The following is a 17,585-nucleotide window of genomic DNA, read 5'->3' as shown; positions in this document are numbered from 1 at the left end:
CCTATTTGATTTGTAGTTGCTCTAAGGGTATTTTCAGCAAGGTAAGTAGCCTATACTTTTGCTACATCACTTTAATAGGCCATGAAGAGGCCACTGGACAAATATAGGATCAAATATATTTGCTTTTGTCAATACAGAAAGATTGGGTATACAAAATACCTAAGGTACCTACAGCACAATATGGCTGTAATGGGAGGCAGTCCCTGGCCTCCCTCGTCTTCCTTATAGCGAAATGATGGGTGCTGGTCCTTTACGAAATCAAAAATTAACTAATAATAAATGTTAGGATATACTGGTACAAAAGAAGGAGAGGGTCCTGCTATAGTGATCGTGCAGTCTATTAAACAAAAGTAGGTATAATTATATAGTTAGTCAACTGAAGAAATAGCGTTAAAACATGACAAGTAATTAAAACATTTGGTCAATATACAAATAAAATGTAGTGTCGGTGTGAAAATGTCTGTGGAAATTCAATTATGTGTTTTTATAACTGACACAATGATTTTTTTTTTTATTCTTTACGATAATTGCTTTTATCGTGACATTATACATAATTTACAGCAAGTTGTAATACGGCAAGTCTGTAATAAATCCTATAATCAATACTAAAAGCACATTATTCTAAGTCGAAAGCAAGACAGAAAGTGTTAGTAGTTTTTACTGACGGGAAACATATATATTGACTTCTTTCCCTTTCACAGTTGCATCCATGTTTACCACCTTTACTGCATGGATTTACAATGATTGATAAGTTCACTGGCTTTTACGTCTGGATGCCTCCATTAGTTGTGCTGTTTATGTCTGTTAAAAATCAGAAGCTGTCAGACTGGAATAATATAATCAGCTAATGTTCTTGCCAGCTACAAATAGCATCCCAAGAGTATCCACTCAAATCTGGCAAAAATAACTCCTAAAGCATTATATGTTGACATTGTCCATAATGTTTATTTCTCAGACGTCAAGATAAACTTGCAGACAATTATGCATTCAGTGATTATTATTTAAGGTAGATGGTTATAATTTTCTTGGTTGATCACCTGCCAATTATCTTTTTATTGATCCGTCATGCTTAGGGTCAGAAACTGTGTTAAGAATCAACAATAAAAAATACCAACAAAGCAAAACAGTATATAAGCAATTATATGTATTAATTTTAGTTTATTATACAAATCCATACATCTTACTTACATATAATTAGATTTTAAATTGTGTCAATTGTATCTTTATTTTTTAAGTGCATCTGATTTTAGCTGGCTATAAGGATACTGTGAGTGTTCTGCAATTGATATCTATTACATCCCTACCTCAGTAGTGTGTCATGGGTGCTTTGAGGTCCCTTTGCCTAGTTAGTGTTGGCGTCTTCTCTGTGTCAGGTGTAGGATAAGAAATTGAGTCATTGTTATCAGGTTAATGTAAAGCACCTACTTTGGGTAGACGACGCAACCTTCCAGCATCCTCAGCTCCTACATGCCAGGGATGATGGGCCCACACACGCTAAAACAGTCATGTCATTGTTGCTTCGGGACCGTCCTCGGGCTATTTAGAGCTGCAATGTCCTAATGTCTGTGCTCAGTTGTACTGTGGCTGCTCGTGGATGGTTCTGCTTTTGAATATTCTCCTGAGCCTTCTGTTATTGTTTATCCCTGTTCTTAGTTATCCCTGTATCCGGACCATGGCTATGTTATATGACTATCCATGATCTCTGGTATCCTGACTTTGGACATGAAGGTTTAAAGGGGTTAATAAAGATTATTTTGGGGTATATAATTGAATATAATATTTGTATTCTTGTTTTCTTTTGTATTCCTTATATGGATGCAATGATCTTAATATTTATACTTAAGAGGAGTTCAATTCTTGACAATGGAGTGTGATATACCTTAAAACAATTTCCGTGATGGCCGTCAAAGTACTGTGAGGATGGGGATGAATGGAGATTCAAAGATGGCCACTGTAATATCACAAGATCTCCTCCCAGAACCAAGATGGTCTATGTAATATCTGAAATATCTGAAATATATATGAAACCTTCTCCAAGAACCATAAAACTCTGAAGAACGCTTTTGCTGCAAGAGTAGATTTTCCTTCTTCATCCTCACTTTCTTGCGGCCGGAAAATAGATCTGCTGCTATTATCTGCCTAGTTTTGCTCTGTGCAGTGCTATCTTCACCTTGGATCCAACCAAGTCACCAGCGCATCACTCCTCCATGAGTCCTTGGTAGTAACTAAAATCACGCCTTGGTAGGTGAGGGCAGCAAAATTTTAGCACTACTAGAGTGAGGAATTTCTGTTGCTGCATGTGGCTCGTTGTAGTTTTGACTCCAAGCAAGAAGGCTTCAGCCTACTTAGGACTGGTATACCAGGGGTCATCTGATTACTTTTTTCCCAAAACTGGAATCAACTAGAATAATTTCAAATTTTTTGTACTCACCGATAAAAATGAAAAAAATATATTTAACTCTACTTAGAAATTTTACACAGTCAAATGCCTAATGTTGTCACCAATCTTTATCAATGAATTTATTTTTTTGTGTTGTCCACAAACTAGAGGTTTTGCTGGTAGCATAAATCTGCAACTGTCTTAATACACTCTACTCAGGAACAGTATTTCAACACCTAAACACACTGTGTGCAAGCAATATCTAATTTTGTCACCAATATATGGCCTCTTTTACCTCTCCTAAACACAGTCCCTTTCCGCTCATCAAAGAGCACTAAAAAAGAACAACTAAACTTTGGAGATTTTGCTATTCCTTTTCATTTGTTTAGATTCGTACCCTCTTCATTATCAAAGATTCATACAAAATAACCTCACTCTTAAATGCTGAAATTGGCAAATTGTGTAAAAATGGGATGGATCTGAATGCACAAGGCTAGCTAAAACTAAATGCCCTAAAGCACTCATAGTTTTAATATATCAAGTGTTATGATTTTAAGTAGCTGGATAATTCTATAATATTAAGTTGACTTGGGCTTTAGCCCCATACAACTATCCTCATGCTGTTATTGGGAAATAAACATTTGAAGAATCCGAATCAAGGGCAGCACTACTATGTGGATGGCCTAGTCAAGAGACTTTACAAGTGACAATGACCCAAATATAAGGGCTTTATACCACATATAGCCTTGTTAAATTATCATATAAGTTGGCTACCCAGGTTAAGTGTGAAAATTATCTTTGAACAAATATGAATAAGTGATGCACAAATCAAATATAAATGTGATAGAGTGAAATGCAAATAACAATCACAAAACACAATCTCCACAATTCTTAGCAAAAAACAAAACAAAATAAAAGTAATTGCACACATAAACTCAAAAGGGAAAAAAATAAGGAATAGAGATACTCCTAAAAACTTTAAACTGCACCTAAAACCTCAGAGACAAAAACCAGCATTCTCAGTTTAAAAATAATTTAATAAATAGTAAAAAAGAAATAGACAATACCCATATAGGGCCAACAACAAAAGTAATAACGGAGTAGTCCTCACAAAAGAATTGCCATGCTGTCCTATCAGCACTACAAACAGGCCTTCCTGGCTCCTCCCCCAATGACATCACCACACAAAAGCTTCTTTAAATGCATGTTTTCAGGGAGTATCTTTATTACTTCTTTTTTTTCTTTTGGGTTTACGTGTGCAATCACTTTTGTGAAAAATCTCTTTAAATACTACTTTTTGCCAGACAAGGTAATCAACTTATAATAGTGTCTATAATATCTATATCTTTACAGCATTTTATTTATATTCAGCAACTATTTCCAAAAAAAAAATAACTACTTGAAAAAAATGCTTTGGCTTTGTAGTAAATTCATATCAGATTATATGGAAAGAAATACCGTATTTGCTCGATTATAAGACGACCCCGATTATAAGACGACCCCCCAAAATCAAAATATTAATTTAGGAAAAAAACAAAAAGCCTGAATATAAGACGACCCTATAGGAAAAAAGTTTTACCAGTAAATATTAATTCATGTAAATTATTTTTTCATGTTTAATAAAAGCTATGATTGAGAAAAATATATTTTTTAAATTTCCTTTTATTTGCCAACCTGCCCCCCCCAGTTATGCCACTCTGCCCCCAGAAATGCTTTATACCCCCCTATTTGCCACTCTGCCCCATGATATGCCTTATACCCCTATATGCCACTCTGGCATATAGGGGGTTAAAAGGCATATCATGGGGCTGAGTGGCATATAGGGGGTTAAAATGCATTTCTGGAGGTATATAGGCATATCATGGGGCTGAGTGGCATATAGGGGGTTAAAATGCATTTCTGGAGGTCCAGAAATGCATTTTAACCCCCTATATGCCACTCAGCCCCATGATATGCCTTTTAACCCAGCATGTACTGGCTGCCTTGGCTTGATAGGAGTGTGATTGCTGTTAGCAGTTTGATATATATATATCAAACTGCTAACAGCAATCACACTCCTATCAAGCCAAGGCAGCCAGTACATGCTGGAACCTGGGGATGATAGTAGTGGGATTACAGCCTCCCTATGCCATGCTACAACCCCCACCCCACTTACACATCCATGCTATCACACACAAACACATTTAAATACTCATTCATTCCATTAATCACACATACTTCACACATTAAACACACATTAATCACACATACTTACCCAAAAACCCTCCCCCACCCCCTTACCTGAACTGCAGATCTCTCACTCGAAGACTTCTGCAGGGGACCGGCTGTAGAGCAACTTCTCTGGCCCCGCCCCCAGAGGAGGGAGGGGGAGATAGAGCTCTGTGAGGACGCTGCAAGCTTCCTGTCCTCCTGCTTCTAACAGAAGAGACGCTGCTCGCGACCGGTAAGCAGCATGGCCCCAGCAGACATTTTTTGGGGGGTCTGAGAAGACGACCCCGATTATAAGACGAGGGGTATTTTTCAGAGCATTTGCTCTGGAAAAAACCTCGTCTTATAATCGAGCAAATACGGTAGTAGCAGTTGGTAAGCATAATGGGTTTAAGTCAAGCATAATTATTAAAGGTTTATTGTTATTATGAGACTAGATGGGCAGAGTGGTGCCAGGAAATTAAAAGGCTTCATGACATCTTTATGAGGTGTTAAACATCTTTGGGGAGTGATTAAATATTATTGAACATTGCATTGCTTGTAAAATGATTTGGCTCTAAACAGATTATGAGAAAAATCCAGAGCAGAGGGATTTGTTTGTGGATAAAGCACACAAAAATGGTTTGGTATTTGTTTGAAATGTAAAGCCTAAACTGGGGATTTAATAGCCAGCAACTGTTCTAATCTGATTCTGTCTAGGAGCTCTTATGTTATCAAGTTACATTTCTATATATACCTAAAATGTTTTCAATTTACATTGGTTATTTTGTGTACCTTCTGATACAATGTATGTGTGCATTTAGTAAAATGCCCTTTTTCATAACCCCAGTAAAAAATAGTGAATTGTAAAACATGTAACTAATGCAACACACAGACATAATATGGATGTTAACAAAGATATTCAACAGACATATTCAAAAGCAACCATCAAACAACTGTCTCTGAAAGCTTGCTAATGGAAGTTTGCTTAATTGATTCAGCATACACAGAGTATTAGAACACCTGAACAGATTTTATAAGTATTGTGTTTCCATACAATTAACACACTATACATTTGGTTTACAGAATTAACTTCAGGAAAGACCAAACATGGAAAACATGGGAAGAAATGTGGGAGATAAGATATCATATTTACATTTAAATATCTGAAGTCGATAAATAGCTACAAGAGAAAATTTCAAGCTAGAAGAAATGCTTGTAAAAAGAATATAGTCTGAAATTAGTGTCTAGCAGAAGGTGTAGAGGTGAATTCATGAAGCTCAAGGACCAAATAAGCAGTTGAGGTCAAAACCCATCAGAGCTGATAACTCAAAAGGTTATCTGCTATCAAATGCGATTTGACATCATTTAAAGCACATGGGTTTTCTTTTTTTTTTTTCCTGTATACACTTTTATGAAAGAAAATAATGAAGTGAATTGTCTTAGTTACAAAAAGAAAATACTTAAGACATAGTTTTGGATTTCTCTTGGTTCTATAAAATGCAAATATATGTTTGATGCCATGATGTCATCAGAACATAAAATAATCTCTTTATCAAGTATCTGTGTTATCTATATAAAATAATAGTAATCTCCTTCTAACATTTTTCCTGTTAAGGCCACATTTTCTGTAAAAAAAAAGAACTTCATACTCAAGAATTATTGAAACTGACTGGTGCTGAAATAAAAAAAAGTAAAACATGCTCCTTAGAAGGAGATCAAAAATATCTTGTTCTAAGTTCACAGGGAGGAAGTTAGAGTCCTTAGTTGTTTTTGAAACATTTAGTGTACTAGCACATTTACAGAAAAAGATGGAAAGCTATATAATTTAACGTTTTTCAAGAACCTTTCTACAGATGCTTGAATGGACATTTGAGGATACTGAGATGAGTTCACATTTATAATTGTGCTGAGACCATTACCTATTTTCGGTAGGACCATGCCAAGATAACAGATAAGAATAAATAAAGGCTCCAGGCACTCAAGGGTTCCAGCTCAGGCAGATTTGTTGAAGGACGACAGCAACAACGTTTCGACCTCACAATGAGGTCTTTATCAAGTTAAAGTATTCCTTATGTGTATTAATATGTGGCATTGGAAATAAAGTGTATCATTGACAGGATTTTCACTGTAAACAGAAGCGGGGCCAGCAAAATAATCGTGGTTGTTTCATTATCTACCTTTTTGTTATCATCCTCTGATTGTCTGAAACCTAGGGTGGAAATCTAATTGAGGCATTCATAATGAATACACAAGATAACTCATTTATTGACAAATCTATCCCAATTAGAGACCTTATGGCTTTAATTAGAGTTTTTGTCACATGCTCTGTAATGTATTTAACATTCAAACAGCATTTTTCATTGGAAAATTATGAAAACTTAAAATATAGGACATCTTATGATTTTCTAGAATTCCTGCATACAGTTCCCAGATACCATCTGTTATGAGAAAGACACCCCTTATAGATAATACTGAAATATTAAGATTTTGTTTTTCTTATATTCTATATTTGTAAAATAGACAAACCATATATTATTAGTTGTTACAGACATCTCCTCAGAGTACAAATTTGAATAGAACAGTGATAGACAATTTTCTAAATAGCAATTATGCAGTTGTAGTTAATGACAGTGAAAATCTACCTTTCAATTTTGTTTCTCACTTCTACAGATATATGAAGGGATTACTGGTGAATTATCACAGTAATGGAAACCTAATAACAGAGTCAATGTGATTGTTATTTAAATGATATGCTCCACCTCTAAAATGGAATACCACTTCATCTGTAGTAGATGTTGATATACAAAAAACTGGGACAAAGGAGAAACAAACATATTAAAATAAAACAAGGGTAAAATAAATGTTTACAGATATGGTGCATTTCATGTCATCTATGAAAGCACTGTACGTGCAAAATCAATAGACAGAAAAAAATCAGTTATGCTTAAAATGTGTGACAATCCAGCAGTGTTCACCATCTAGATACATAGCAGTTCTCTGTATATGTGATTATGAAGGCACTCTCCTGGGAGACGGTGGTGTTTTTTGGCTGCATCAACATTAGTGCATATCTAAATACACTTTTTCCTTATAATGTTTTGCTATAAACTTAAGTATTAGAGGGTAGTGAGTGTTGTCTCCTAAAACACACAGGTGAAGTAAGGACTGTACTGGGGATGACTAGGCTGCCCTGGCATTTTAAGACTGGATATTCAAGGCTGCCCATTATGGTTTTATGCTCATGTGACCAGGCATATCCAGGGGGCCGCACACTGCAGAATATGGAGTGCTGTCTGAGGCTCTCAGCACATTTGGTCAGTGTGTCAGATAGGGTGACATTTTATTCTGACATTCAGGGACACACTATGAAGCAGATGAGATTACACACATATATATATATATATACGCACTCTGGCTACTTTATTAGGTTCACCTGTTTAATTGCTGATCTACTGAGATTTTCACGGACAACCATCTCTACCGTTTACAGAGAATGGTCCGCAAAAGAGAAAAAAATATCCAATGAGTGGCAGTTGTGTGGACGGAAATGCCTTCTTGATTTTAGAGGTCAGAGAATGGGCAGTCTGGTTCGAGATGACAGAAAGGTAACAGTAACTCAAATAACCACTTGTTACAATCAAGGTATGCAGAATATCATCGCTGAACGCACATCACCTTGAACCTTGAAACAGATGGGCTAAAGCAGCAGAAGACCATACTGAGTGCCACTCCTGTCTGCTAAGAACAGGAAACTGAGACTACTATTCAAACAGGCTCACCAAAATCGGACAATGGAAGACTGGAAGAATGATGCCTGGTCAGAAGAGTCTCAATCACAGCTGCAAAATTCAGACTTTGGCGTAAACAACATGAAAGCATGGATCCATCCTGTCTTGTAAGGTTCAGGCTGGTGGTGATGCCATGAAGAAAAAAAAGCAGTTATGAAGGTGGAAGGGAGTCCACCCGGTACTAGCAAGGTGTACCTAATACAGTGGCCATTGACTATATATATATATATATATATATATATATATATATATATATATATATATAAATATATATATATATATATATACTGTTAATTTGGTAAAATGTCCTGTGTGGCTATGCAGACGCTTGCTGTTTAAATATCAAAGAAAAAGTAGGCTATATTTCAGTACACAGTTTTATACATACTAGCCAATCCTTAGCAATACACATTCAAGAAAATAAACTATGTCCACAGCATTCTAAAGTAATCACACGTACACGTCTTTTTTATGCTTTCCTATTTATTGGCTTACTTATCTACACAATCAGGTCTACACGTCGCTGACATGTTATTCTCTATTGTAAAGAAGATGGCCCAGATTTGATGGATTCTTCTATTTCTGGAGCACCCTAAAATCAATAGGTCTTCTTGCCAGCTTTGCCGAGTTTTTCGGCTAACACAATCAAGTCTACTCATCGCTGACATGTTATTCTCTCTTGTAGAGGAGATGGCCCAGATTTGATGGATTCTTCTATTTCTGGAGCACCCTAAAATTAATTGGTCTTCTTGCCAGCTTTGCCGAGTTTTTCGGCTAATTTTGGCCAGATTTTTTTAGCGGCCTTCATCTTCAGAGATTTCGATGCAGGTTTCTTCTCGTCGTTGAGGTGTTTAAAGATCCACTCGAGGTAGAACTGGGTCGAGGTGTAGACTCCAGGGTTTTGCTTCTGGCCACAGCCGGAGCCCCAGCTGGTTATGCCAACCACAGTGTAAAACTTAGTTTTGTGTCTTTTGCACATCAAAGGTCCACCACTGTCACCCTGCGTGATTCAAAGCAAAGAAAACATTCCTTAATAAAGACTTTAAATAATTACCATTACCCCAGCTGTTCCTCAGCACATTTTTAGAAAACAAGTACTGCCCAGGATGTTGAAAACATTAACAATGCATCATCACTGAGTAAAAAAGGACATGTGGGGGAAAATTGGCTTACCTGGCAGCTATCAATGCCTCCCTGTTCATATCCAGCACAGAGGTTGTAGTTACCCAAAGCACCATTATACCAGGTTGGGCTGTTGCAGCGTTCCACTGGAATCAGGTTCACAGGAGCTTCCTGGAGGATATCCGATGCTTCAGTAGCTGAAGAGAAAAAAGAGTTATTAAATGCAGAGCTGGCCTCAGAAATCTTTGGACGAATAGAAGCCTACAAATGGACTCCGTGCCCTCTACCACCCCATGTGCCTCCCACCACACTTACAATGGGGCCACCTGCTCCCAAAGTCCAGAAAGGCACGAAATCCATGGAAAGGGAGAAAGTCTATAGATATGTACAAAATCTACGTATAAAGCTGTGCTTACATCCTTCCTCAATGACACCCCAGCCTGCGATGTAGCAGTCGTCCATTTTACTCAGAATCGCCTGTTTGGCAGGGAGACACGCTGGCTGAGTGTAGTCGTCAAATATGATGGGCTTGTTCAGCTTAAGCAAAGCGATGTCGTTGCTCTCCGTTTCAGGATCATATTTCTCATGCTCAATCTTTTCTTTTATAGTTCGGATCTGAACCTTTGTCCCCATCTGTGATAGTTGGTTGGCGCCAAACACAAGTCTCCAGGAAAAATATTCACTGAATAAACCAAGGGACATTTTATTAGTTATCTTACTTTTTCAAGCATTAATAAATACTATATTAATCAGAACACATGCTGTGTTTGTTTTTGTGTTATGTCATAAAGGAATGAGTCCCCACATAAAGTCAGGGGTTTGAGTTTCCCCAAAAATAGTTGTGTACTATGCATATATATTCAGGAAATAAGCATATCCATGGTTTCTCCTAAAGAATAGATGACTAGGGTTCTGGTTATGGGTTTTATGTTAAATGTTTCTATTAAAAGATAACAGTTATTTGTATTGCAATACGCACTGGCCCCTGTCTCCTAGACAGTACTAATTCTGCACTTTCTGCCATAAAACAATTAAGTTACTTACTTGCTGATATTCTTAAAACAATGGGCAGCTGTCAGAACCCACGAAGGATTCAGGACGACACCTCCGCATAAATGAAAATACTCTTTGTCGATTTCCTCCTGGATACTCACTGTCCAGGGCCAGTTACCGGGCTCCGCATCCTTTCCCCCAACCACGCGGGAGCCACGGAAATCCTGCACTAGGGGTCTGTTTCCACAGACTGAAACGGAAAGGAGAAACAGGAGATTTTGGTTTAAAGTAAAATAACACGCAAAAATTTTTACTCCTTTATATTTTTAAAGAATAAACTAAGATTGAATTTATTGGTATTAACAGAATATTAATAATCCAGGATACACATTTTATTTAATATGTGAGATTTAAAACTATTTGACAGTTAGGCAACAACCTGTTTAAATTAGTACAAAGGATGAAAGGGGGGTTAAATATTTAATTATAATAGAATAAGCTATAAAACTATAACATCCATAAATTGCAATGTTAATGGTAACAATCTCTGCCTTATATTTTCCTTAAAGCTTCTGATGCCAAATTCTCTGTAATAAACTCACCTCCATCTTCAGAGCTCCCAGAAACAATGAAAAGAGCCCAAATAATAAATCCGATTAGGAACAGCTTCATGGTTAGTGCTGTGCACTAAAAAGCTGTCATCTTATGCACACACTGTACAGAATATGTGTACCTGTGTGTATTATGACATTGTCAAGGCCTCTACTAGGTCACAAAATAATGAATCTCAGCCAATCACAGGCACACATTAAGGATCAAGGCAAGAAAAATGCAAGAAAAAAATGTGCTTCTTCTCTATCATTTAATAAAAACTATTAATTTGCTGCTTTCACAATACAAAAAGTGATCATTAAATGCAATTAAAGGAAGACATTGAAACGAGTACCCTGTGTTTGTTTGTTCTATTTACCCTTATATATATATAAGTATTAAGCAATAAAGCATGGATCATGCAAGTTTGGGATCACAGGAATGTTCCTGTTTTTAAAAGAAAAGCAAATTTTTCCATTAAAATAACATGAAATGGATCAGAAATACAGCGCAGACGCTGTTAATGTTGTAAATGACTATTGTAGCTGGAAACAGCGGATTTGTAATGAAATATCTTCATAGGCGAACAGGGGCCATTTATCACTCCCATCACTCCCATCACTCCTGTGTTCAGATGACTTGTTTAATCCAAGTTCAAAAGGCTAATTGATCGTTAGAGAACCCTTTTGCAATCAAGATACAACTAGAAAATTTTCTAACAGTGAGTAAACTGTGTGAACGGTTTAGTGTGTGTATATATATATATATATATATATATATATATATATATATATATATTTATATATATACACATATATATAATTATTTATAGATATATTTATATAAACCTACATACACTTTAGCAAAATATACTTACTTAAAATGTCACCCTATCTGACACACTGACCAAATGTGCTGAGAGCCTCAGACAGCACTCCATATTCTGCAGTGTGCGGCCCCCTGGATATTAGTGATGTCCGGATCATGAACGAATCGTTCATTTGATCCGGTTCTTTTTAGTGATCCGGATGAATCGGTTCACTAGACTGAACGATTCATTTGTAGCGGTTCAGTCTGTGAATCATGCAGCTGTAACCTGATCCTAGAGCTGTGAGTCATCTGCAGAGCACTCAGCCACAGACTCTGGGGTCAGGTTACAGCTCATTAATTCACACAGGAAGGATGACTCATAGAGTCAGAGACTCGTTCAAAGATTCGAATGATCCGAAGAGTCGAATGAACCGAAGAGTCGAATGAACCGAAGAGTCGAATGAACTGAAGAGTCGAATGAACCGAAGAGTCGAATGATTCGAATCTTACAGGGATCCGGATCTTACAAGGATCCGAATCTTACAGAGATTCGAATCATTCAGAGAATATTACTGATATCATACTTTTATAAATAAATACATTAATAATGTTCACACTGCCCCCAGGATTTAGATTCCCCTGAGTTTGCCCCCATTTACATATAACTGCACCTACAGTTAACTTTATTAAATAAATTAAATTAACCCTCAGTCATCAGCATAAAATTAACCCTTATACCCCATCAACCATAACTGCCCCTGAAATTAACCGTAAAGATCCCATTAACCATAACGGCCCCTGAAATTAACCCTAAATACTCCATTAACCATAACTGCCCCTAAATTAATTGCATATACTCCAGATAAATTACCTAATAAATTGGTATGGTTGATGGGGTCTTTAGTGTTAATTTAGGGGCAGTTATGCTTAATGGGGTGTTTAGGGATAATTTAGGGGCAGTTATGCTTAATGGGGTCTTTAGTGTTAATTTAGGGGCAGTTATGTTTAATGAGGTGTTTAGGGTTAATTTGGGGGCAGTTATGCTTAACGGGGTGTTTAGGGTTAATTTAGGGGCAGTTATGCTTAATGGGGTGTTTAGGGTTAATTTGGGGGCAGTTATGCTTAATGGGGTGTTAAGGGTTAATTTTAGGGGCAGTCATGGTTGATGGGGTGTTAAGGGTTAATTTTAGGGGCAGTCATGGTTGATGGGGTGTTTAGGGTTAATTTAATGGTGAGGATTAATTTAATAAAGTTAGCTTAAGGTGCAGTTGCAGGTAAAGGGGAATGTAAATCCTGGGGGCAGTGATTATTAATGTATTTATTTATAACAGTATGGTGACATTCTCTGAATGATTAGAATGCCAATGAAGGCAGAGAGTCGTTCAAAGATCCGGATCTTACAATGATCCGGATCTTACAATGATCCGGATCTTACAATGATCCGGATCTTACAGTAATCCGGATCTTACAGTGATCCGGATCACTGTAAGATTCGGATCCCTGTAAGATCCGAATCTTTGAACGACTCTCTGCCTTCATTGACATCACTGGAGGCAGGGGGGAGGATTCATAATGAAAGGGGCGGGGCCAATCGTTAGTGTGCCTTCACGGAGTTACTGGAAAACAGTAACTCCGTGCAGGCACACTGAGTGATCCGAAGATCCGGATCATGAATCGGATCATTTCAGTGAACGAATCGAAATGATCCGATTCACTTTAATGATCCGAACTTCCCATCACTACTGGATATGCCTGGTCACATGAGCATAAAACCATAATGGGCAGCCTTGAATATCCAGTCTTAAAGTGCCAGGGCAGCCTAGTCATCCCCAGTACAGTCCTTACTTCACCTGTGTGTTTTAGGAGACAACACTCACTACCCTCTAATACTTAAGTTTATAGCAAAACATTATAAGGAAAAAGTGTATTTAGATATGCACTAATGTTGATGCAGCCAAAAAACACCACCGTCTCCCAGGAGAGTGCCTTCATAATCACATATACAGAGAACTGCTATGTATCTAGATGGTGAACACTGCTGGATTGTCACACATTTTAAGCATAACTGATTTTTTTCTGTCTATTGATTTTTTAAAATTATTAAAATTAATAAAGTAGCCAGAGTGCGTATATATATATATATATATATATATATATATATATATATATATATATGTATATATATATATATTTAATTGCTGATCTACTGAGATTTTCATGGACAACCATCTCTACCGTTTACAGAGAATGGTCCGCAAAAGAGAAAAAAATATCCAATGAGTGGCAGTTGTGTGGACGGAAATGCCTTCCTGATTTTAGAGGTCAGAGAATGGGCAGTCTGGTTCGAGATGACAGAAAGGTAACAGTAACTCAAATAACCACTTGTTACAATCAAGGTATGCAGAATATCATCGCTGAACGCACAACACCTTGAACCTTGAAACAGATGGGCTAAAGCAGCAGAAGACCATACTGAGTGCCACTCCTGTCTGCTAAGAACAGGAAACTGACACTACTATTCAAACAGGCTCACCAAAATCGGACAATGGAAGACTGGAAGAATGATGCCTGGTCAGAAGAGTCTCAATCACAGCTGCAAAATTCAGACTTTGGCGTAAACAACATGAAAGCATGGATCCATCCTGTCTTGTAAGGTTCAGGCTGGTGGTGATGCCATGAAGAAAAAAAAGCAGTTATGAAGGTGGAAGGGAGTCCAACCGGTACTAGCAAGGTGTACCTAATACAGTGGCCATTGACTATATATATATATATATATATATATAAATATATATATATATATACTGTTAATTTGGTAAAATGTCCTGTGTGGCTATGCAGACGCTTGCTGTTTAAATATCAAAGAAAAAGTAGGCTATATTTCAGTACACAGTTTTATACATACTAGCCAATCCTTAGCAATACACATTCAAGAAAATAAACTATGTCCACAGCATTCTAAAGTAATCACACGTACACGTCTTTTTTATGCTTTCCTATTTATTGGCTTACTTATCTACACAATCAGGTCTACACGTCGCTGACATGTTATTCTCTATTGTAAAGAAGATGGCCCAGATTTGATGGATTCTTCTATTTCTGGAGCACCCTAAAATCAATAGGTCTTCTTGCCAGCTTTGCCGAGTTTTTCGGCTAACACAATCAAGTCTACTCATCGCTGACATGTTATTCTCTCTTGTAGAGGAGATGGCCCAGATTTGATGGATTCTTCTATTTCTGGAGCACCCTAAAATTAATTGGTCTTCTTGCCAGCTGTGCCGAGTTTTTCGGCTAATTTTGGCCAGATTTTTTTAGCGGCCTTCATCTTCAGAGATTTCGATGCAGGTTTCTTCTCGTCGTTGAGGTGTTTAAAGATCCACTCGAGGTAGAACTGGGTCGAGGTGTAGACTCCAGGGTTTTGCTTCTGGCCACAGCCGGAGCCCCAGCTGGTTATGCCAACCACAGTGTAAAACTTAGTTTTGTGTCTTTTGCACATCAACGGTCCACCACTGTCACCCTGCGTGATTCAAAGCAAAGAAAACATTCCTTAATAAAGACTTTAAATAATTACCATTACCCCAGCTGTTCCTCAGCACATTTTTAGAAAACAAGTACTGCCCAGGATGTTGAAAACATTAACAATGCATCATCACTGAGTAAAAAAGGACATGTGGGGGAAAATTGGCTTACCTGGCAGCTATCAATGCCTCCCTGTTCATATCCAGCACAGAGGTTGTAGTTACCCAAAGCACCATTATACCAGGTTGGGCTGTTGCAGCGTTCCACTGGAATCAGGTTCACAGGAGCTTCCTGGAGGATATCCGATGCTTCAGTAGCTGAAGAGAAAAAAGAGTTATTAAATGCAGAGCTGGCCTCAGAAATCTTTGGACGAATAGAAGCCTACAAATGGACTCCGTGCCCTCTACCACCCCATGTGCCTCCCACCACACTTACAATGGGGCCACCTGCTCCCAAAGTCCAGAAAGGCACGAAATCCATGGAAAGGGAGAAAGTCTATAGATATGTACAAAATCTACGTATAAAGCTGTGCTTACATCCTTCCTCAATGACACCCCAGCCTGCGATGTAGCAGTCGTCCATTTTACTCAGAATCGCCTGTTTGGCAGGGAGACACGCTGGCTGAGTGTAGTCGTCAAATATGATGGGCTTGTTCAGCTTAAGCAAAGCGATGTCGTTGCTCTCCGTTTCAGGATCATATTTCTCATGCTCAATCTTTTCTTTTATAGTTCGGATCTGAACCTTTGTCCCCATCTGTGATAGTTGGTTGGCGCCAAACACAAGTCTCCAGGAAAAATATTCACTGAATAAACCAAGGGACATTTTATTAGTTATCTTACTTTTTCAAGCATTAATAAATACTATATTAATCAGAACACATGCTGTGTTTGTTTTTGTGTTATGTCATAAAGGAATGAGTCCCCACATAAAGTCAGGGGTTTGAGTTTCCCCAAAAATAGTTGTGTACTATGCATATATATTCAGGAAATAAGCATATCCATGGTTTCTCCTAAAGAATAGATGACTAGGGTTCTGGTTATGGGTTTTATGTTAAATGTTTCTATTAAAAGATTACAGTTATTTGTATTGCAATACGCACTGGCCCCTGTCTCCTAGACCGTACTAATTCTGCACTTTCTGCCATAAAACAATTAAGTTACTTACTTGCTGATATTCTTAAAACAATGGGCAGCTGTCAGAACCCACGAAGGATTCAGGACGACACCTCCGCATAAATGAAAATACTCTTTGTCGATTTCCTCCTGGATACTCACTGTCCAGGGCCAGTTACCGGGCTCCGCATCCTTTCCCCCAACCACGCGGGAGCCACGGAAATCCTGCACTAGGGGTCTGTTTCCACAGACTGAAACGGAAAGGAGAAACAGGAGATTTTGGTTTAAAGTAAAATAACACACAAAAAATTTTACTCCTTTATATTTTTAAAGAATAAACTAAGATTGAATTTATTGGTATTAACAGAATATTAATAATCCAGGATACACATTTTATTTAATATGTGAGATTTAAAACTATTTGACAGTTAGGCAACAACCTGTTTAAATTAGTACAAAGGATGAAAGGGGGGTTAAATATTTAATTATAATAGAATAAGCTATAAAACTATAACATCCATAAATTGCAATGTTAATGGTAACAATCTCTGCCTTATATTTTCCTTAAAGCTTCTGATGCCAAATTCTCTGTAATAAACTCACCTCCATCTTCAGAGCTCCCAGAAACAATGAAAAGAGCCCAAATTATAAATCCGATTAGGAACAGCTTCATGGTTAGTGCTGTGCACTAAAAAGCTGTCATCTTATGCACAGACTGCATAGAATATGTGTACCTGTGTGTATTATGACATTGTCAAGGCCTCTACTAGGTCACAAAATAATGAATCTCAGCCAATCACAGGCACACATTAAGGATCAAGGCAAGAAAAATGCAAGAAAAAAATGTGCTTCTTCTCTATCATTTAATAAAAACTATTAATTTGCTGCTTTCATAATACAAAAAGTGATCATTAAATGCAATTAAAGGAAGACATTGAAACGAGTACCCTGTGTTTGTTTGTTCTATTTACCCTTATATATATAAGTATAAAGCAATAAAGCATGGATCATGCAAGTTTGGGATCACAGGAATGTTCCTGTTTTTAAAAGAAAAGCAAATTTTGTCCATTAAAATAACATGAA

The 17,585-nt window shown here is 37.4% G+C and overlaps 2 protein-coding genes across 2 annotated transcripts; both read right to left on the bottom strand.

Moving 5' to 3' along the window:
* Positions 1-8,995: 8,995 nt before the first annotated feature.
* LOC128473775 (acrosin-like) lies at positions 8,996-11,145 on the bottom strand. The gene is made up of 5 exons (XM_053456012.1): positions 11,076-11,145; positions 10,525-10,723; positions 9,897-10,162; positions 9,532-9,677; positions 8,996-9,358 (listed from the first exon to the last, which is right to left on the bottom strand). The coding sequence occupies exons 1-5, from the start codon at positions 11,143-11,145 to the stop codon at positions 9,095-9,097; spliced, it is 945 nt and encodes a 314-aa protein (XP_053311987.1). The 3' UTR covers positions 8,996-9,094.
* Positions 11,146-15,124: 3,979 nt separating this feature from the next.
* LOC128473774 (acrosin-like) lies at positions 15,125-17,233 on the bottom strand. The gene is made up of 5 exons (XM_053456011.1): positions 17,106-17,233; positions 16,555-16,753; positions 15,927-16,192; positions 15,562-15,707; positions 15,125-15,388 (listed from the first exon to the last, which is right to left on the bottom strand). The coding sequence occupies exons 1-5, from the start codon at positions 17,173-17,175 to the stop codon at positions 15,125-15,127; spliced, it is 945 nt and encodes a 314-aa protein (XP_053311986.1). The 5' UTR covers positions 17,176-17,233.
* Positions 17,234-17,585: the final 352 nt, after the last annotated feature.

This window comes from Spea bombifrons, chromosome 2 (assembly GCF_027358695.1).
Source record: "Spea bombifrons isolate aSpeBom1 chromosome 2, aSpeBom1.2.pri, whole genome shotgun sequence".
Taxonomy (NCBI): domain Eukaryota; kingdom Metazoa; phylum Chordata; class Amphibia; order Anura; family Pelobatidae; genus Spea; species Spea bombifrons.
This window is presented reverse-complemented; position numbering and strand designations above follow the sequence as displayed.